General features: G+C 26.5%; 1 protein-coding gene across 1 annotated transcript in view; it reads left to right on the top strand.

Moving 5' to 3' along the window:
* The first annotated feature begins 6,209 nt into the window (after window positions 1-6,209).
* The window catches only part of LOC127289949 (microphthalmia-associated transcription factor), a 113,071-nt gene continuing 94,960 nt past the window's right edge, over window positions 6,210-24,320 (top strand). Inside the window, exon 1 of the mRNA XM_051318282.1 lies at window positions 6,210-6,796. Coding sequence (XP_051174239.1) covers window positions 6,318-6,796 — 479 coding nt within the window. The 5' untranslated portion in view covers window positions 6,210-6,317. The remainder of the gene's footprint in view (window positions 6,797-24,320) is intronic.

Below are 24,320 nucleotides of genomic sequence, written 5' to 3'. Positions count from 1 at the left end.
TATATATATATAGTAGTTGTGCATTTTGTTTGCATGAACTTACACATAATTCATCGTTATTCTCTGTCCTTGTTTCTGACTTTCCCCTTGGAAAAATGTGCGAGGGTACGTTTACAGAATATTTAATTAATTCTGTTATGAGTTGTGTTTCATTTTTTTTTTATTTCTTTCAAATGTAAAAAATAAACTGAAGGCAAAAATTATTTCTCTTAGAATTCTCTCTATATATGTATATATATATATATATGTTTGCATGAATCGATGAAAAGTGTTTGTATTATTCAAAAAGATTTTTCCAATAACGAGTGAGAAAATTCAAAAATTTCAATTCTCTTTTTTCATGTAAAAGTTATTAAAAAAAAAAAAAAAAATTATACGAAAAGAATTTCTTGCAAGTTTTATATTTTGAAAATTTTTTATTTATATGTATCTGTAAAATAAAATTTAATAGTCTGTTTTTAATTTTAAACAATATATTACTTGAAAGTTATATTTTTAAACGCTTTAAAAACTTTTTCTTCACTTCATATTCCTATTATAGTTTTGTGATTCAATAAAAAGAAAACTTTAAGAGAGAAATTACCTTTCCAAATAAAGGCTTAAATATTTGAATTGTGAATCTGCATAAGCCATTGATTTTTTAGTTGAAAGCTGATTTGATGCTCAAGTCTTTTTTTTTCGTTAGAATGAAAATTTAATTATTATTATTATTGTTTTTTTTTTATTGATATTCTAGTGAAAAAATTATTGTTATTAAGTTATCAATAATGTCTATTATTTATCACAGAGGGTGGATCTCATTTTCTTTTCTCCCTCGGTACTCTATAGCTTTATTCAGTGTCAGGTTCCGTAATAGCTGTGTTGTTTATTCTTCAGCTTGAACTCGATTCTCCCCGAGAGGCACTGACGCTAAATCGCGCTTTTAAACTTTTGTTGTCGAGATTCATACCATGTTTCTCATGAAATTATAGTTCAACTTGATGAGATTCATTTCACTCTGACGAGCAATTAAATAATGTACTTGAAATGTAAATGAGCCTTTAAACGTGTTTTATTTGACTGAAAGATTTGTATATTTATTTATTTATTTTTTTTACAATTAAAATTAAAATAAAAATTAATTCCTTTAGATTTAAAAAAAAAATTGAATTTATTTAACAAAATAGGATTTAATTTAATAAAAAAAAAAAAAATTTGTATCGAATAGGGTTGAAATTATTATTTTCAATTCAATGCTGACAATGATTTGTTAATATTCTTAAAGTGTTATCTGTACTCGGCTCTAGAAATAACTACCTTTGCTATAAGATTTATCATTTCGAGTTTATGACACTTTGCTTCATAAAAGTTTAGTTTATTTCTTCATTTGGGTTTTTAGGTTCTCATTAAAGTTATCAAATTAACAGTCTTATTTTAGTATACATTATAAAATGAGAATATTTTATCTTGTGAATTTAGCCCCGTGTCAGGACTCATTGCAAAATAATTTTATGTAATCCGTTATAATTAACCTTTTCTGTGACATCTATATTTGACAAATATTTCTGAAGAAAATTAAATAAATTAATGTAATTGAAAATTCAAAAAAAAGGAATTTTTAACTATTTATCAATAATTGTAATTAATGCATCGTATATTTATATAAACTCTTGCGAAAGTTTTCAATTGGTATTCAATTATGTATATATGCCAGAGGCTATATAAAACAAAGATGAGCAGATGTCAATCCAAAACTTTTAAGGTTTTTATTTGCGAATATTTGTTTTCCTAGAAATATAATATTATATACACTGAGAAAAAAAAATGTAGTGTTTTCAACAAAATTGTTTGATTAGACAATTTTGGTTCTTGTAGCCAAATTTTGGTTGGCTGAAACAAAGTCGTAGAGTTATCTCAACCAAATATTTGGTTAGGCAAACAAAAATATTTTGGTTAAACATTTTTAAATTCCAACAAAAATTCGGTTACGACAACAAAATAATTTTACAAAAAAAAACTGTTTGTTTGATCAGCCAAACATTTTTGTTAACCTAACAAAAAAAATTTGGTTGAGCTAACCAAACATTTTTGTTATACCAACAAAAAACACTCAACTAAATTTTTTTGGTTGACTCAAACAAATAGTTTGGTTGCTTAAATACCAACAAAAATTTTTTTTTCTTGGCCCAACCAAATTTTGGTTGCTCTGACTAAACATTTTTCTTAGTGTAGAAATAAATTTTATTAAATATTAGTTCAATATTAATTAAAAGAATGACAAAAAAATTAATAAATTCAGATGTTTTTGAGAGATATTCATGTTTTGAATTTTCAATTATTTTTGACAGAGAAAATTTCTTGCCTGTCATTTGCAATAATCTCTATTCCGGATAATAAATTACATTGAAATATTTACATGTTAGTGTGACAAAATCCATTAGAATATACAATTGAGCATTTTTCACAGTTTTTTTTTTTTAGTTTTATTTAAAAAATACCATGAATATAAAAAATCTATTTTCGTATCAAAATGTTTTTATTTATAAAACTCAATTTTAGAATATCTTTTTCACTTTTATCTGTTATATTATTGTTTAATGTTTATTATAGCTGAAATTACTTTTTAAAAAAATTTGTTTAAAAAATAAAAGAAAAAATTGTTGTGACTAGTTTGCAATACAATAAAATTCTTTAAGAATTATTATAAAATCAAGAAATTATTTTAAGGAAAGAAATCATTTTTTTTTTTTTTTTTAATAAAACAATTTAATCGTTTTTTCACAATATTCTATTTTATTACAACAGCGGTGATTTTTTTTTTAATTCAAGATAAAACACGTTCGAACAATAATCAATCAGAAATATTTTTGTTATGTTTGAAAAATATTTTTTCCATAAAAACAATTAATTTAAATTGTAAAAAATTGAAGAAAATTTCTGAATGCAATAAAAATATTAAAGGAGAAATAATATTTTTTAAATAATTTGAAATTTAAATATACAATAATATATAATAGATTAAAGTGAAAATGAGTGATATTAGTCGGCTTTTTTTTATGCGAATTGCTCTGCGTGTGCTGATTGAAGCAAGTGTTTTAAAGGTCCAATTGTTACTTTAACGCCGTTAGATGAGGATGGTAATATCAATAGAATAAAATGTTAGATCATATGGTTTGTTGGGCGAATCGAGTTTAAACCGGTTCAATATTTACAACGATTATTAACTTACTTTCTAAGATGAACGTAGTACTTTGGCAAATGTACCAATATTAGGGGCTCATGTTTAAATTACATAAGAACGTTCATTGGAAAAAGGAAATGTATCGAAATCTTATAAATTATTATCAAGCTGGAGGGTAACATTTCAAAATTTCCCTTACGTAAAGTTATTTCTGGTATAATAAAAAAAAATTCTATAGACAAAATGTTCTTTATAATTTAAATTTTCTTTTCTATTAATTCGTTCTTTTATTTTAAAATATATGGAATTTTATTATTTTATTGAATAATTAAATTTACCAATTTAATTTACGTAATATTTTTTTCATATATATATATGAATTGTTGAAAATTTCTATAAATGGCTATCAATTCTCGATGACATAATATATATATATATAAAATATATTAGCCCTCTTTTAAACATATAAAACTATATTTCGAATTTGCCAAATAAAATGTATGTTGCAATAGTTGCAAATAATTGGCAATTTGCCATTTTGCAGTTGACTGTCCAATTTGCTGAACTTGAGTATATCTTTTCTTCAAGTGCAATAAAGCGCATCTCTGTAAATTGTTATTTTACTCTTCTGGAATCCGATCCTTTACACAATGTAATTGAACAAAATTTTTTAATTAGTCGAATGAATCAACAATTTAATACACAATTTATTTTTTCATTAAAAAAAAAAAATGTTTAAAAAAAATCATTTCCTCCATATTTTTATTATATTAAAAAATTTTAAAGAATCCATTTTGTTTTATAATAATTTTTTTCTGTATTTTCAATTTTAAATTGAATGAGAAAGATTTTTTTTTGTTATCTTATTTTATATTTCTGGGTTTTATGTTTGAAATTTTTAACAATAAAAAGTTTGTTTGTTGATTTTTATCTTGAATTCGAAATTTTTCTTTTTGAACTATTGTATATACACGCTTGTTGAAATATATATATATATATATATATATATATATATATATATATATATATATATATATATATATATATATATATATATATATATATAGAGAGAGAGAGAGAGAGATGGTTGCATAGATAAAAAATTTAGATAAGGCGGTAATAGAGATTGCTTAAGTTACTGCATTGTTTGTTACCACCTTTATTTGTCATTATCCATAATGTGAAGATTATTTCGTTGAGATAGAAAATTTTTTTTTTTTTAATAACAAAATTAAAAATCTTAAAATTTTTTTTATATTTAATAAATATTAAATGTATTTTAATAAATATTAATCTATTTTTAATGTGATAAATTATAAACTAGATTTTTCTTTTGAAATTTAATTGATTTTCTCGAATTATAGTTAATTAAATGGCAAATTTAATTAATTTCAACAAAAAAAAATTCATTGAAATAATTATTTTATATTGATTTCTAAGTGGAGAAAAAAAATGAGTTCTATTATTGATATAATCGTTAATTTACAAAGTACAAAGTTTAAATATTTTACTACTGTCAGTTTGTATCAATGATCTTGCCTTCCGGTAGTGCTCTCGAGTGTCCTTTATTTCATGATGAATGATACATTAGGTTGAGTTACATTATATACTGACCATATATATATATATATAAGATTTATATTTATATAGGGCAGAAATTATTTGAACATTCAAGCACCACATGTTTTCATTTCTGATTATTATTATATAAAATCATAAATAATTTTCAAACATTTATTTCTGTATTTGTTAAATGTTAAAGATATGAATCATTTTTATTGACAATGATGCAGCATCATCGATGAAATCATTGAATTATAATTTATTTATTTACTATTTTAATAATGAAATAAAAAATATTCTTTTTTTTTAAATAGATACTTTACTAATAATTTTTTTTTACTAATTTTTTAACTAATAATTATTTTATTATAATGATAAAAATTTTGTTATATTTAATTGTAAATTATTTATCATTTTTTTCAGTATTTAGATTATTGTAAATATATTAATTAATTAATTGTAAAATTTAATATATAAGTATAAGTAGATCCTCCTAAAAATTTTTTTTTTGTCGTCTATAACATTGTCAGTAATTTTCCAAGACCAATTTAATAGAGAGGTTAATAGTCATCAAAATACCATTCAGTTTAAAATCATTTAGTTCCTTATCTCTTGCCAGTGTTGATTTTTACTAGCACATATCATTTTTATTAAACTGAAAGTTCATTGTTATTTCTGTAAATTTTCATTTCTAACTACAAATTTTTCATGAAACTTAAAATTTATTTTTTAATTTAAAAATTGTTTTAATTAATTCAATTCTTTATAAATTTTATTAAATTAATTAATTATAATTGAATGAATTGATCGATTTAATTATTTTCCTTAAACTCATTGGAAAATATTTTCATTGAATACTTTTTTTTTTTATTTTTGACTATAACTTTAATTTTGGAAATTGTGCAATTTTTTTTTTTTTTTTTTAAACTTGTTCGCTTTATTGTTCATATATTTTTTGATTTGTGTCAAGATTTACACAAAATGTGTATAGCAGATATTTAGATAAGCAAAATACATGACGACATGAGCTTCTGAAACAACACAAATGTGTTAATATTGATCTTTATGCCTATGTGTTCTAATGTATCATCTCGATAATTTTAGAATTTTTTTTTTTTCTCCACTTGTTTCAATATGTATCCATTTAATATATTGACAAATTCTTACGAGTTTCTAAAATGGCTCATGATATACTTATATATATATATATTAACGATTGTCAATAATTATGCTTGATTTTTAAATATATTTTAAAATAAATTCTCGATTTTTTATTAGGTACATTTAAAATTTACGCAAAAAAATATTATATTTCTAGAAATAAAAATTGAGAAAATAATTTTTTTTTTTTTTTTTTTACATCATCTTATAAATTCGACATCGTCTTTATGAAGATTATTAACTATATAAATTGAAGATATACGCATTTCGCAGTTTCGGCAAATATATAGAAGAATGACAATGAGAGGAAAGGGGAAAATCGTTTTTACGTCATGAGTTGTTTGGTTTAGATGTCTAGTGATTTAGGCGCTCGTTTTAGTAGCGTCGCGACGCCTCGAGACGTCCGATCGCAAAAAGTAGCGGTAGCGCGATTATGCATGCCACCGCGTCTGAGACGTCACGACAAATTGTCGAGTTCGAAGAACTTGTGTCACGATTAGATCGAATAAATAATTGTAGCTCGGAACCTGATCTTGGCTCAACGCAAATAATAACAACAACAACAACAACAACATCGCAAAATTTACCGGCATCATTTTCACCACGTCATCTTCATAATTATCAAAAACAACATCAGTTGAAATTCAATTCTTTGGATAACGTGCCACCGCGTTCATCTAAATCGGAGAACTTTATTTCCGATAATAAAAAACAACAAGAAAAATCGGTGCGCGTGCATATTGGCATTGACGACGATTTGCGAATGATCCTCGAGATGGATCCGTCGATCGTTGATCGCGCCCCTACAATACCCCCCGTGACATCTTTTTCTTCTTCTTCTTTTTCCTCATCGTCTTCAACAACGACGACGACATTTGCTCGGGCACCACGCGCCACTCGACCACAAGGCTGGTACTGGATTGCTCGATGAGAGAGAAAGAGAGAGACTAACCTAGCAAATTAATCATCGTCATCATTTAATCATGTACTCTATATAACGCGACTAATTTTATTGATATTCTCCTTCAATTTCCTCAATACACGCAGATGTATATAAATTGATTGTACTAAGACAGGAACTTTATGCCTTGAGTATAAAGACTCGCGCATGATTGTTTACTAAAACTCATCATTTTTTTTTTTTTTAAATCAAATGTTCATTTGATTGAAAATCTTTTAATTTTTATTTGTTCAAAAATTTTTTTTTTGATATTTTAACAAGTTCACGTACACTGCTCTCTAAATCTGAATTAGTAGTTTTCTACTAATCAAAGAATGCGTATTCGTTTACCAATTAGTAACAATTTTGACATACTCTCTAAATCTAAATTAGTAAAAAAGTTTACTAATTTGAATTAGTGACTCACTTTTTGCTTCTCAATTCGACGCCTTCCGTTCATATAATGCTTATTGAAAGTGAAATGCAATATAAGTTTTATTCAAATTTTCGTGCCATATAAGTCTTATTGAAAGTTCAGTGCTATATAATTCTTATTTAAGTTTCCGTGCAATACAATAATTGTATTGAATAAGAATTATATAGCACTGTTGTTTCAATAAGACTTATATGGCACGAAAATTTGAATAAAACTTATATTGCATTTCACTTTCAATAAGCATTATATATGAACGGAAGGTGTCGAATTAGTAAAATTTTACTAATTATTAGTAACTTTTACTAACAATTAGTAAAATGTTACTAATTGAGAAGCAAAAAATGAGTCACTAATTCAAATTAGTAAACTTTTTTACTTATTCAGATTTAGAGAGTAATTAAATTTGTAGTAAAAAACTACTAATTGCTAGTAGAAAACTACTAATTCATTGAGTAAATCGGCTTACTAATTTGAAATAGTAAAAAATACGATTTACTCCATGAATTAGTAGTTTTCTACTAATCAAAGAGTGCGTATTCGTTTACCAATTGAATTAGTAACAATTTTGACTAATTAAATTTGTAGTAAAAACTACTAATTGCTAGTAGAAAACTACTAATTTCTAGTAGAAAACTACTAATTTCTAGTAGAAAACTACTAATTCATGGAGTAAATCGGCTTACTAATTTGAAATAGTAAAAAATACGATTTATTCCATGAATTAGTAGTTTTCTACTAATCAAAGAGTGCGTATTCGTTTACCAATTGAATTAGTAACAATTTTGACTAATTTAATTTGTAGTAAAAAACTACTAATTGCTAGTAGAAAACTACTAATTTCTACTATTCTCTAAATCTGAATTAGTAAAAATGTTCACTAATTTAAATTAGTGACCCATTTTTTGCTTCTGATTAGTAAAATTTTACTAATTATTAGTAACTTTTACTAACAATTAGTAAAATTTAACTAATTCTGAAGCAAAAAGTGAGTCACTAATTAAAATTAGTAAACATTTTTACTAATTCAGATTTAGAGAGTAGAAAACTACTAATTCATGGAGTAAATCGGCTTACTAATTTGAAGTAGTAAAAAAATACGATTTACTCCATGAATTAGTAGTTTTCTACTAAAAATTAGTCAAAACTATTACTAATTCAATTGATAAACGAATACGCACTCTTTCATTTAATAAATTTAGTAATTTAATAAATTAATAAATAAAATTTAATTCATTTAATAATTTAGTAGAAAACAACTAATTAAGATTTAGAGAGTAGAAAAAAATAGTATTGAATCAAGAGAACCTATTTTTTATTTGATTTAATATTTTCTTGATACAAAAATTTTTTTTACTAGTTTGAAGTAAATTTTCTTGAATTGAAAATTAGTGGATCAAATACGGACAAGTAAATGATTTCCTTGAATCGATAATACTTTTTTTTCAGTGTAGAATATTGAAATACTTTATTTTTTTCACATAGGCAAGTTTTAAACCATTTCTTTAAAAACAATTAGAGAAAATATTTGCCAATTTTTGTTATTCTTTAATATACAAAATAAATTTTTTGTTTTTATTATAAATATAAATTTTTTTTTTTATTATAAAAAATTTAAAAAAAAAAAGAAAACTTAACAGAACTTTTGATTTTGAAAGGAACTAATTTATTTAAATTCAAACAAACTCTTCTTTTTCTAAATAAAAATCAATGAGAGGTCCAAACACTCAGGAAAAAGTCGACAAATATAATATATAGTATATATAGAATGTGTTATGGAATTTTTTTTTCTTCTTTAGTTGAAAAAGTTATAAATTAGTTGTGTAGAATATTGCGATTCTTTTGGGACATTTTTTATTTTTATTTTCGTATTTCTTTCATTCTTTTTTTTTCTTGTTAATTAATAGAAATATTTGGTTGAACGAACTGATATGAACTTGTTTTTTTAATCCAGCATCTTATCAAAAATGCTCTAATAATCGTGTTAAATCATTAATTTTATTTAAAAATAGAAAGATTGAGAAAAAAAAAATTATATATTGTATATATAATAAAATTTAATTGACTGAAGCATTAGTAAAAAAAAAAACCACTTTAGTTCTCATTTCTTTTATTAAAGATTTAAAATTGCTGATATACTTTTAATTTCAATTTCTTTCAATTATTGGAAATAAAATTATATTTAAAAAAAATGGTTAATGAATTTTAGAAATATTAATAATTTAGAATGTAATTATAATAATGTAAAATAATAATAATCTAGTTAAATGTTTAAAATATTCTTTATCGTGTGTTACTTTCAAACAGTCGTTATACAAGTTCTTGAAAAGCCCCTGACAGCAGATTTTCTGCTCTACATTTGTGCCAGTCGGTTCAAATGATAAAGCATTGTTCTACTGACAATTTTGATAACAAAAAATTTAAGGTTCTTAAATTTTTTTTTGTTATTAATTATATTAATAAAAAATTAATTTATTTAATGGATATTGAGAACAAATAATAATTAAAGGTAGTTTTTTTGCTCTAAAAAAATTGTCTCGAAAAAAAATTAATATAAATTTACAGTAGCTTAAAAAACGGTACAAACAAAAAAAAATTTGTAAACTTTTGTTTACAATTAGAAAAAAATTGATGTCAGACTTACAATTTTAAATTGAATTGGTTTTTACCCTCGCGGTACTTTCAATTTACAAACTGATGCAATCAACGATTTTCGACCATTTAAATGACCACGGGATAATTACTGTAATTGTAGAGAGAACGGCCTACTCTTAATAGCTGACATGCGCATACATATTTTGTATATACGTGTATTTAAATATCTAAACCATGTAGATGAATGAATTAAATATGTAGTAAAAAATTACTATATTTTTTTTGCAAATTTTTTTTTTTAGAAATTTAACTTTTTACTGCTTACTCAAAAAAAAAAAAAAATTAGCTTAACACTACTAAAGTTACTTTAGATTAAATTCATTTGAAATTAAATTTTTTTTTTATTTATAAGTTGATGAAAAAAAAATTATTCACAATGGGAAAATAATTTCTTTCATTTAGATGCAAATTTTCTTATAATATTCTTAGAATAAAGTATTCCTCTCAAATGAAGAGAAAAAAATTTATTTTTAAAAAATCGCAATTTTCTTACTTTTAAAATTGGAAATATAATATTTCTTTTTGTCTCAATATGCCTGTGAATAAGATTAAAGTTACATGAATTTGAAAACAAAAGATTGACTAATTAACTGTAGAAAACTCTTTCCCCTATCACAAAGTCCTTTCATTTATAATGAAATTATCTGAAATAGGATAAAGAAATAATTTTAATTAGAAAGGAAAGCTTAAAAGTCATTCTTTAATATCTTCTTTAAAAAAATAATTTCTCATTTTAAAAAGAAAATGTAAAAGAATAATTTGATTCATTAATTAATTAAATTTATTGATTGTATGCAATTAATTTAATTTGGTTAACTAAATCAAGTAATTGATTTAATTTCAAATTTTTTTTTTTTGTAGTTAAAACAATTTTTTTAGTATTTTTTTTTTTACGAATTTTATTGAAGAAATTAAATATTTTCTGTTCGACTTTGGTTAATTAATTTACATTAAATTTAATAAAATGTTAATTAATTCGAATATATTTCTTTTTTCCACGCTGTATTAATGAAAATCACTTTGACATTTGTTTTTTCGTTTCACGAGATTTTTTTTTTGGTTTTATTATTATTGGTGTATTTTAGTTTTTTTAAAATAAAACTGTCGATTAGATATCTTCACAGTTGAGGAGGCGTTGAACTCCAATCATTGTTATCGACTTTAGAAGTGGGGAAAAATATACTATATATATATATGTAGTGTAAAATATTTCGATTCGGCTTCATGACACGCCAATTTCAATTCACTTCCTGTGATGGGCGGAAACTCGATCAATTGTGCTTTATAGATTGTGTTAAATTGATGATCCTTTGTAAAGTCTGTTATATATCTCAGATTCATTCTTTTTTTGTTGTTGTTATTATTATATGATATATTTTTACATTCATATATATACATGTATATGAATGCGTGGCGAATAACGCGAACCGACTGCAGCCAGCGAATGTGTAAAAATACAGTCGATCTAACTTTGAAGATTCCTCCCACCTTGATAACGCAGTCACTCGGCTCCTTTCGGAAGTTGACGATGGCAAATAGTCAAGAATGTGTCATATACGATTTTTTTTAAAATCCCCCCCCAAGATATCTTGACGTTCAATCGGTATTTTAACGATTGTTCCGAATTAAAAATAAAAAAAACATTAATTAGTTTTATAATTTAATAAAAAAAATTTTTTTTTTAATTTATGATTTTAAAAATTATATGCAAAAATTTATTAAGGAAAATTATGAATTTTGTTTATAAATTTTATAGATAATAATATAAATTCCTTTTTAAAGGTACTATGAAATTTTGATTTTATAAATAATGATTTTATAAAAAAAAGAGAGAAAAATAGAAGAGCGTAAAACTGAATAATTTATGCCATTGAGACAAGGGAAGATTTCTCGAGGGTCAGCCACTTTAGTCAATATTTTAGAAAAAGATTTTCTTTTTATCTAAATGAAAATCTTAAGGTTCTATAGGGATCCCTTTTTGAAAATAAATATACCATTCGATTGCTCTTTAATGATGCATAAAAAAATTTTGTTTAAAGTTGATAAATATTTCTTTCCAAATTTCTCTGTATTTAAATTTTTTTCACACAGTTATTTTTTCGTCGTAATTATATTTTACATAACGAATTTTTAGTATGAAAAAATGGTTACGATTGAATAATTTTTTTTTTTCTATCGTAATATTGATAGAAAATTTTTCTTTTCACAACATTTAATGGTACATTTTAAAATTCATAGGGACGTTTCACGTCAACCGGCCCAGAGCTCTGTCCAAAAATCTACTGAACGAAAATTGACTTATTATGGCTTAAAATAACTGTCAGCTCATACTCTTTCAAATAAAAAGTGGCGAATTCAAAAATTCAAAATGGCGTCCTTACTGTGCCAACTTTTTCAAATTTTTTTACTGAATCAGCAAACAAATGTATTAATTATCTTGAAAAAATCATTGCTATTAGTTAGAGAATAGGTCACTCTTATGTTTTTGGGGTCGCTGAAAATGAATCTGAAGTCAGATTAAAAAAATTTTCAAAATTCAAAATGGCGAATTCAATATGGCGTACATTTTTTTAAAAAATTCAATGGATTTGCTTAAAACTTGTTATTCGGGGGTTTTTGGGATCGCTGATTACGAATCTGAAGTCAGATTTTGAAAATTCAAAATAACAAGTTTTAAGCAAATATAATTAATACATTTGTTTGCTGAGTCAGTAAAAAAATTTGAAAAAGTTGTCACAGTAAGGACGCCATTTTGAATTTTTGAATTCGCCACTTTTTATTTGAAAGAGTATGAGATAACGGTTATTTTAAGCCATAATAAATCAAATTTCGTTTAGTAGATTTTTAGACAGAGTTCTGGGCCGGTTGACGTGAAACGTTCCATATATATAAATTTTCTTTGAAATTTTCATTCTATTTGAAACTTGAAAAGGGGAAATTTACATTGGTCTTTTCGATTTATCGTTAGTGTGTTGTTAAACTTTTTTTGCAGGATTTAATATCAATTTATTATTGAACCTCTTTTTTTTTGCTATTTCGGTGATTATAAAAAAAAAAAATTTCTTATGAAAATTAGAAAAAATTTAAAAAATTATTTCTTCAATATTTATTTAACAAACAATGGGGTAAAAAATCATTTCCATTATTTTTGAAATTAATTTTATGTGTCGAGTTTAATTATTGATTTCAAGGTATATAAAGAAAGGAGCTTACTGCAAATTGGTTTTTTTTTTTTTTTTTTTTTTTTTTTAATACGAAAATCTTTTTTCTTTTCTTCTTTTTGTAAAACGCCCAACCGTTTAAAAATCTGGCTCGAGTATTCTGTGGCACACGACCACCGATGAAGTTTTGGCACAACACATTGATTACCTAACTTAATAGCGTTCTATCTATAATGGAAGCCAGTATGTGCGGAACTTTTGGAAGATCGCGGAAAGCTCTTGTCATCCAGTTCCATCTAGTTTATTATACGACGAACTTCGAACGCGTTTCTCTACTCTGATGTGCAGATGCATTGGACGCGACTTGAAAATATATATATATATACTTCTCTATAAATTCAAATCTCAGATTTAGTTTTTAATATGATAATTTTGAAATTCAATTTTCTCGAATATCCAAACTGGATCAATCAAACTTATATATGATATAAATTTAAAAAAAATATATAATTATAATATTATAATATAATTATAATAATGTTATAATTAGTAATAACAGTAAATAACAAATATGTTTGGTAATTTGAATGAGATACAATTTTAATTCCGTAAAGATGGGCAATAGACAAAAGAATATTTCATAAAATTTAGAAAGAATCTTTTTAAAAAGAGTTCATCAATTTTTTAATACACACCCTAGTAAAAAGTGGTGATTTCTCTTCGTGTAGTATATAATAAATTTTTTTTTTTTTTATATTCTCATCAACGGGAGAGTATTTTTTTTCATAGCTTATATTCTATCCAAGAATTTGTTTATCTCCGATAAAAATTTTACATTATATAAAATTATTTTTTTTCGTTGCTTTTTTAATTTCAATTTTTTTTTTAACATATTTTAATATTTAATTATAAATTATTTTTTTCATCAATTTGTTCGGGAAAAATAAAATATTCGGCCTAATATGAGTTAAATATTTTTTTTTCTAAACTGTTTGCGTATCAAATAAAAATTTCAATATTGAAGGAAAATTAGTATATAGAAGTATTTAAAAAGGAATATTTCAAATTTCTATTTATATTAAAATAAATATATAGGTAAAATTCGATTTAGAATTCCAATTACTTTTGGGAAATATTTCTCTATTTATCATATGTCAGCTTGAATGTATATATATATATATATATATATATATATATATATATATATATACGTCAATCGAATATAGTGTGGTTAATATAGAAAAAAATTTATATACGAAATTTTTTTTACTCGTGTGCTCGAGTTTCTGGTTGTCGGGCAGTATTTTTTTTAAGTTCTTTTTCGTGGAAGTACTAGTTTCGTTTTTTTTTTCTTATTTTTTACCATCTCTCATGACTCTCAAATTAAAGCGCTGCTGGTAAATTAAAACACGCCCGCTCGAGTTAATACGCATCGAGTACGCGTTTGTACCGCAGCACCGCGAAGTCTTGGAGTACATACTTGGTTGGTGGTCAATTCGCGTAATAGCGAAATTAAAGTAGAAGTTCATTAAGCCAAAGAAAAGCTTCGTTAATATAGAAGCTTAGCTTGCAGTGACATTGGTTAAAGCGTTCATTAGTAAAGTTAATCGAGTAGGTGCAATTCTTATACAGTTTGCTTTTTCTTAACTTAATGTTTGTATATATATATATATATATATATGCGGGGCACTTGCATTTCTCTCTGTGGCAACCCAAGTTTCGAGATACTTGATTCCGGTTTACGAGAACCATAGGGAATTTGTTTTTCTTTCTTTTTCTTTCCTTTTATTTAGTTCACCTTCATTAAAATCTTTTTATATATGTGAAATTATAGAGACATTTTTTTTTTTTTTTTTTTTTTTAATTCTGTTCTAATAAGAAAACAGCTAATACAAATATTTTTAAAATTATAATTTTTTTTTTCAAAGTAAAAAATTTTTATTTATTTTTCTTTTGGTTTCTGCTTTTTTTTTATATCCCATAAAATTAATTAGTTGAAATTTTCATTTAGAAGAATTTTATTTGATATACACTGAAAGAAAATATATGTTGTACACGTTTACATTGAGTTGAAAAATATTTACATAAAATGTCTATTATATTTAATAAAAGTTAAATATTTTCTTTCAGTGTATAATTTTCTTTTAGGCGAATTTTTGAATTTGCATTTGATAGAATTTCTTTGCAAATTTCTTTTTAAATAGAATTTTCAGATTTTTAAATAACAAATCAGGTATTTCTCTTAATTAAACTTTTTTTTATTTAAACGAATTCTAGTAGAATTTTAATTTAACAAAATTCAATTAAATTAGAATTTTTATAAAATATTGAATAAAGAGAAATTCCTGGAAAGAAAAATTTGCAATCTAAAAATTCTGTTCCGAGTAAAAATTCGTTAAAAAAAGAAATTCTATATAAAATGTTAATTTAAAAAATCAAAATTCATCTAAATTAAAATTATGTCTAATAAAATTGTTTTATGGGAAAAAAAAACATGCGCCCAATTTTTTGATGCATTTTTACGAATTCATTTTTTAAAATTGAATCGAACGTTTATATTGTACTTGGTAAATATTAACGAAAAATCTGACAGTGATAAGATTAAAACTCTGATGTAGAAATTGACCTTTTTTTTAGCGCAATAAAGAATAATCCGCGTTAACAGTGAATTATTGCGATAAAAAATTAGCGACTTCTTATCTTGATTCATACAATATAAGCCAAGATAAATAACATCCCTGAAAGATTTCTTCTTTTTTGTAGTTTTCTAAAGAATTTTTTTTTTTTTTTTTTTTTTATACAGAAATCAGGAATTTTGTCTTTCGAGAATCGAAATAATTATTTTTGAAAAAAAACGAATTTAAATTATTTGTTTTCTAAATTGTATAATATTTAGCAAATAAAAATATATAAATTTATAAATAATAAATAAAAATATTTTTTTAAATTTTATTTTTTTAGTTTTCATTTTTAATAAAATAAAGAAAAGGCCAAGATTATTGGTGAATAAAAAAGAAAAAAAAAACTGAAATAATGATTCGAACGAAACAATGTGATGGGGGTGAATCGTTATCTTCTAAGAGAGGTGGATTCGTTTACTGGATTTCTTAAAACAACATAGCCATTTTGTCTCGTAGTAGTTCTTCTTCCTTGTATTCACTGGGGACAACACTCAAGATGAAAGTTGGCTAAAAGTTTTCCGTCTCGGCCGGAAGGAAAGCGTTTTCCGCTCTCTGCTTATCATGATTATGATTATGATTATTATTATTATTAGCCAGCGACCCCGAGTGTTTCATATAACGCGCGGCAAAACTTTGTCGTTTTTATGCTCAAGAACATAATTTTTAAATACATAGTCATCAGTTTTCTTTTATATTACTTGACAATTAATTTCAATTTCACATTAAATTCCCCTAAAGTTATTATTATTATTATTATTAAAAAAGTCTCTATTTGTAAAATATCTATATTAAAAAAAAAAAATTGATTTCATATTCAAAAACTGAAATTGAAATTTTTTTCGTTTCTCGATTCATATTTTGTAGATATTTTTTTTATATGCGAATTGTGAGGAAAAGGGGGCAATTAAAATGAAAATATATACGACTTTTGTTGGAGAGCTCAAACGGAGTTATATACCTTTATCTTTTGAACGAGTTCACAGCCTGATATTGCATTTTAAATTTTTAGCTTTCATCATACAATTTTCTTTCTTTTTTTTCTTTTTTTTTTTTTTTTTTTCTTTTCTTGGTTCGTTATTCGACTGAATTTTTATGAAAAGCGCTTGAGCGTTTCATGTGTATTGCAAAAAAGACGCGTCCTTGTTCCGTATTAAAGCCTTTCAATGTGTCGTTGCAGGTTGCATCGTGAGAGCTTTGACATTTACATGAAAGTACCATAAGCGATTACTATAGCTCTTTATATAAGCTCTAAATTCAGAATTATGGTCGTTACTCTACTAAGCGAAATGTCTATAAACGTACGCGAAAGCAAAGTCGATATTGGTTGAAGTAAATGTTTACTTTTGTGCGAAAAAAAAAAAAAAAAAATAATAATAAAGACGATCATATGTCGAGAGTGTGTGTATTTTATAATAAAATCTTTTCTCTACATTCATGATATATATTTTTTGTTAAATAACTTTTTATATTAAAAGACCATATTTGAAAATATTTCTAAGATCAGAATTGAATTTTTTTTTTTAATGTAATTTTTTTCATTGTTGTTATTTTCTTTTTTTTTTATAATCAACTTTAGTCATTGTGATATTATGATATGTTCCCTGGCTCATTTTAGCATATACCCCCGCAAATCGAGTCTTGATTGCATCAGTTTGTAAACCGTAGCTAGATTGCAAATTGCAGGAGGTTGCGAGCATCTTACCTAAGCTAATCCACCGAGTTGAAATCCCCAAAGTTGTAAAACTATACGAAGGCAAGCGTATTTCGCCGAAAACGTATTAAAACTTTTAACACTCTTATTATACAAAGTCGCAGTGGCAATATATATATATATACATTCCTCTCTTCCTTCTTTGGAAGGAATTTTTAATTTCTAACGAGACCCTTAATTGCGCGGAAGGGAATCTGTCAGATTTAGAGACTCTCGTATATATTTTATTAACTCCCTCCATTGGAAATTAATTGATTTATTTTTTTTTTATTTTAGAAAAAGAAATTGTTTTGAATTTATATTTTTTATGAAAAATTAAAATTATTTATATAAAAAAAGTTCTTTTTTTAGAAAAAGAATTTTTTTTTTTATTAGAAAGAAAAACTTCTTGACGTACTTGACATAATTTTTTTTTTTTCTCACTGAGAAGAAAAAAAAGATTATAATACTTGAGAAAATGTATGAATATAATATAATTATGAAAATTCTGGTTCGTTGTCTTCGTTTGTCGAATTATCGTGCGCGGCATTGAATTCTTTAATTAGATTTTATCTACATGCAAATCTGCCATGACCTCGAGAGAGCTTTTCAGACACGACGATTTGACTCTCGCGCAATTGGCGAAAGCTGCGCGCGCGATACGTATTTTAGTTTCTTCCGCAAGTTTCTTATATATTTATATACAAAAAAGAGGATGGACGCGTTCGTTAAACTTTCAAGCTTGGCTAGGTAACCATGTTTATTTATTTCACACTGAAGAAATTTTCAATTCCTATATAGCGTGAATTGCATTTTAGAAAGAAAAAAAAAAATTTTTTTTCCACTCTCCTTATATAAAAAAGAGATGAAATTAAATATATGTGTCCAAAAGAGGTGGAATTTATGGGATTAAAGATTTTTTCAGTAAATTGAAATATACAATTTCCGGTTTATTGCTGAAGTAACTGTTATATTATTCAGACTATAAAGCATACTTGCTTTAGATCAAAAGCGAACAAAGGATAAATTGAAGTGCGCAGGATATGCTTTTAAAGAAACCTGTTTGCCTTCCTTTTGAAAATTTTATATATTGACTCAGGAGCTCAAGTATTTTATGTTTTCTACATAATTTTCAAATGTAACTATATCCTGTTAGTGTTTGACTTCATTTTTAGCTGGTATTTATTTTTAATTTTCTCAAAAGCACAAAAAAAATTGCATGCTTTTGAAAAAGAAAATTTCAAAGAAATCAAATTTTTTTTGAAACAGAAATAAAATTTTTTTTTTTTAAATTTAAAATTATTTCGAATTAGATTTATTTTTGATATTGAATTTGCGGACAAAGTCAAGGTTTCCATATGATGTTCTTTTTTTGGTGTCGGGTTCATTCGCAAAAGCAGTCAAGCTCACTGGCATCCAATTCTATTATTATATTAGCTCCAAAGGCTATATAGCTAATAATGTACCAAAGTTGCACTCAACGAAATGATAATTTACTCTTCAAATTTTGTTTTCGATGATATAACTCTCACATTTCGGAAAATACCAAATCCATTGATTTCTTTTATTGTGGAAAAAAAATTAATAAAATCTATTCAGATTAATTTAAAATTTCAAAATTATAATTCCTTTTTATATCTTCTTTTTTTTTAATTATACCCCTTAAATTGAAAATCAGGAAAAAATTATGATTTTTTTATGATGGGATTTTTATGTTTATTTTTTTGTCGAGAGTTTCGACGTTCATAAGCATTGTTGACCTACTTTTTCAACTACTTTTTAAGCTGTTTGCCAGTTACGCCTATCAAATTAACCTGTTTCTGCCTTTGGGTGTGGGAGCTTTTATTTAACACCATTTTCTCTTGTTTGTTCTTCTGTTTGAAAATGAGAAGAATACCTTCATAACTAGTTCCACTTAGCGCAACTATATTTATATCACAACTTTACCATTTTTTTTTCTCTCTTTCTCATATTTTAGAAACCTGTTTGAATCATAACTAAAACTCAATTAGTAATATTCTTTTATATATTTTTATCCAATTTTGGTATATACAAATTTTTTAACATGGACACTTTTTTTAACGAGAAAAAATAAAATACATCCCACAGGGATTAATTAATTTCCTTTTAACAATGTTGCGAAATTCATATTACTCGCGCAAAAATTTTGCAAAAAAAATTGTAAAATTCGTTTTCAATTTCTTTTACTTTCTTCTAACTACATGGGAGTATTCCCGAACGATTATTTCGCAACTTTAATTATTCGTAATTTTTTCCAAATTTATTTTGTACTGTAGCTCAGCATCCGATGGACCAATCTAAAAGTGCGACATACATTTTTTGTTCGAAACTTTTTCCCTATTTTATTGGCGGTATTCCGGAGCGATTATCTCGCAAATTTAATTTTTCTAAAATTTTTCCAAATTTGTTTTCTAGTGTAGCTCAGCATCCGGTGGACTAATCAAAAACTGCCCCATACATTTTATATTCAGAACTTTCTTCTAACTACTTTGGGGATATTCCGAAGCGATTATCTCAAAAATTTAATTTTTCAAAATTTTTTCAAAAATTTATTTGAGTGTAGCTCAGCATCCGCTGGACCAATCTTAAAGTGCGCCATACATTTTATATTCAGAACTTTCTTCTAACTACTTTGGGAATATTCCGAAGCGATTATCTCGAAAATTTAATTTTTCAAAATTTTTTCAAAAATTTATTTGAGTGTAGCTCAGCATCCGCTGGACCAATCAAAAAGTGCGCCATACATTTTTTGTTCAGAACATTTTGACTATTTTTTTGGTGGTATTCCCGAGCGATTATAACGCAAATTGAATTTTTCGAAAATTTTTCATAAATTTTTTTGAGTGTAGCTCAGCATCCGCTGGACCAATCTTAAAGTGCGCCATACATTTTTTGTTCGAAACTTTTTCCCTATTTTATTGGCGGTATTCCGGAGCGATATTCAGAACTTTCTTCTAACTACTTTGGGAATATTCCGAAGCGATTATCTCGAAAATTTAATTTTTCAAAATTTTTTCAAAAATTTATTTGAGTGTAGCTCAGCATCCGCTGGACCAATCAAAAAGTGCGCCATACATTTTTTGTTCAGAACATTTTGACTATTTTTTTGGTGGTATTCCCGAGCGATTATAACGCAAATTGAATTTTTCGAAAATTTTTCATAAATTTTTTTGAGTGTAGCTCAGCATCCGCTGGACCAATCTTAAAGTGCGCCATACATTTTTTGTTCGAAACTTTTTCCCTATTTTATTGGCGGTATTCCGGAGCGATTATCTCGCAAATTTAATTTTTCTAAAATTTTTCCAAATTTGTTTTCTAGTGTAGTTCAGCATCCGCTGGACCAATCAAAAAGTGCCCCATACATTTTATATTCAGAACTTTCTTCTAACTACTTTGGGGATATTCCGAAGCGATTATCTCGAAAATTTAATTTTTCAAAATTTTTTCAAAAATTTATTTGAGTGTAGCTCAGCATCCGCTGGACCAATCAAAAAGTGCGCCATACATTTTTTGTTTGAGACTCCCGGGTTAAGCCTTTGGGGATATTCCGAAGCGATTATCTCGAAAATTTAATTTTTCAAAATTTTTTCAAAAATTTATTTGAGTGTAGCTCAGCATCCGCTGGACCAATCAAAAAGTGCGCTATACATTTTTTGTTTGAGACTCCCGGGTTAAGACTTTGGGGATATTCCGAAGCGATTATCTCGAAAATTTAATTTTTCAAAATTTTTTCAAAAATTTATTTGAGTGTAGCTCAGCATCCGCTGGACCAATCAAAAAGTGCGGCATACATTTTTTGTTTAAGACTCCCGGGTTAAGACTTTGGGGATATTCCGAAGCGATTATCTCGAAAATTTAATTTATCAAAATTTTTTCAAAAATTTATTTGAGTGTAGCTCAGCATCCGCTGGACCAATCTTAAAGTGCGCCATACATTTTATATTCAGAACTTTCTTCTAACTACTTTGGGGATATTCCGAAGTGATATTCTCGAAAATTTAATTTTTCAAAATTTTTTCAAAAATTTATTTGAGTGTAGCTCAGCATCCGCTGGACCAATCAAAAAGTGCGCCATACATTTTTTGTTTGAGACTCCCGGGTTAAGACTTTGGGGATATTCCGAAGCAATTATCTCGAAAATTTAATTTTTCAAAATTTTTTCAAAAATTTATTTGAGTGTAGCTCAGCATCCGCTGGACCAATCAAAAAGTGCGCCATACATTTTTTGTTCAGAACATTTTGACTATTTTTTTGGTGGTATTCCCGAGCGATTATAACGCAAATTTAATTTTTCTAAAATTTTTCCAAATTTGTTTTCTAGTGTAGCTCAGCATCCGCTGGACCAATCGAAAAGTGCCCCATACATTTTATATTTAGAACTTTCTTCTAACTACTTTGGGGATATTCCGAAACGATTATCTCGAAAATTTAATTTTTCAAAATTTTTTCAAAAATTTATTTGAGTGTAGCTCAGCATCCGCTGGACCAATCAAAAAGTGCGCCATACATTTTTTGTTCAGAACATTTTGACTATTTTTTTGGTGGTATTCCCGAGCGATTATAACGCAAATTTAATTTTTCTAAAATTTTTCCAAATTTGTTTTCTAGTGTAGCTCAGCATCCGCTGGACCAATCGAAAAGTGCCCCATACATTTTATATTTAGAACTTTCTTCTAACTACTTTGGGGATATTCCGAAACGATTATCTCGAAAATTTAATTTTTCAAAATTTTTTCAAAAATTTATTTGAGTGTAGCTCAGCATCCGCTGGACCAATCAAAAAGTGCGCCATACATTTTTTGTTTGAGACTCCCGGGTTAAGACTTTGGGTATATTCCGAAGCGATTATCTCGAAAATTTAATTTTTCAAAATTTTTTCAAAAATTTATTTGAGTGTAGCTCAGCATCCGCTGGACCAATCAAAAAGTGCGCCATACATTTTTTGTTTGCGACTCCCGGGTTAAGACTTTGGGTATATTCCGAAGCGATTATCTCGAAAATTTAATTTTTCAAAATTTTTTCAAAAATTTATTTGAGTGTAGCTCAGCATCCGCTGGACCAATCAAAAAGTGCGCCATACATTTTTTGTTCGAGACTCCAGGGTTAAGACTTTGGCGGTATTCCCGATCAATTATTTTGCAAAGTTATTTTTTCGAAATTTTTAAAAAATTTATCTGAGTGTGGCTCAGCATCCGCTGGACCAATTAAAGAGTGCGCCATACATTTTTTGTTCGGAACATTTTGACTATTTTTGTGGTGGTATTCCCGAGCGATTATAACGCAAATTGAATTTTTCGAAAATTTTTCATAAATTTTTTTGAGTGTAGCTCAGCATCCGCTGGACCAATCTTAAAGTGCGCCATACATTTTATATTCAGAACTTTCTTCTAACTACTTTGGGGATATTCCGAAGTGATTATCTCGAAAATTTAATTTTTCAAAATTTTTTCAAAAATTTATTTGAGTGTAGCTCAGCATCCGCTGGACCAATCAAAAAGTGCGCCATACATTTTTTGTTTGAGACTCCCGGGTTAAGACTTTGGGGATATTCCGAAGCAATTATCTCGAAAATTTAATTTTTCAAAATTTTTTAAAAAATTTATTTGAGTGTAGCTCAGCATCCGCTGGACCAATCAAAAAGTGCGTCATACATTTTTTGTTCAGAACATTTTGACTATTTTTTTGGTGGTATTCCCGAGCGATTATAACGCAAATTGAATTTTTCGAAAATTTTTCATAAATTTTTTTGAGTGTAGCTCAGCATCTGCTGGACCAATCTTAAAGTGCGCCATACATTTTATATTCAGAACTTTCTTCTAACTACTTTGGGGATATTCCGAAGTGATTATCTCGAAAATTTAATTTTTCAAAATTTTTTCAAAAATTTATTTGAGTGTAGCTCAGCATCCGCTGGACCAATCAAAAAGTGCGCCATACATTTTTTGTTTGAGACTCCCGGGTTAAGACTTTGGGGATATTCCGAAGCAATTATCTCGAAAATTTAATTTTTCAAAATTTTTTCAAAAATTTATTTGAGTGTAGCTCAGCATCCGCTGGACCAATCAAAAAGTGCACCATACATTTTTTGTTCAGAACATTTTGACTATTTTTTTGGTGGTATTCCCGAGCGATTATAACGCAAATTTAATTTTTCTAAAATTTTTCCAAATTTGTTTTCTAGTGTAGCTCAGCATCCGCTGGACCAATCGAAAAGTGCCCCATACATTTTATATTCAGAACTTTCTTCTAACTACTTTGGGGATATTCCGAAGTGATTATCTCGAAAATTTAATTTTTCAAAATTTTTTCAAAAATTTATTTGAGTGTAGCTCAGCATCCGCTGGACCAATCAAAAAGTGCGCCATACATTTTTTGTTTGAGACTCCCGGGTTAAGACTTTGGGTATATTCCGAAGCGATTATCTCGAAAATTTAATTTTTCAAAATTTTTTCAAAAATTTATTTGAGTGTAGCTCAGCATCCGCTGGACCAATCAAAAAGTGCGCCATACATTTTTTGTTTGCGACTCCCGGGTTAAGACTTTGGGTATATTCCGAAGCGATTATCTCGAAAATTTAATTTTTCAAAATTTTTTCAAAAATTTATTTGAGTGTAGCTCAGCATCCGCTGGACCAATCAAAAAGTGCGCCATACATTTTTTGTTTGCGACTCCCGGGTTAAGACTTTGGGTATATTCCGAAGCGATTATCTCGAAAATTTAATTTTTCAAAATTTTTTCAAAAATTTATTTGAGTGTAGCTCAGCATCCGCTGGACCAATCAAAAAGTGCGCCATACATTTTTTGTTTGCGACTCCCGGGTTAAGACTTTGGGGATATTCCGAAGCGATTATCTCG

Source organism: Leptopilina boulardi, unplaced genomic scaffold, assembly GCF_019393585.1.
Source record: "Leptopilina boulardi isolate dan_hultmark-lab unplaced genomic scaffold, ZJU_Lbou_2.1 LbouV2_51, whole genome shotgun sequence".
Taxonomy (NCBI): Eukaryota; Metazoa; Arthropoda; class Insecta; order Hymenoptera; family Figitidae; genus Leptopilina; species Leptopilina boulardi.
Note: the sequence above shows the minus strand (reverse complement) of the source record. Positions and strands in the feature narration are given on the sequence as shown.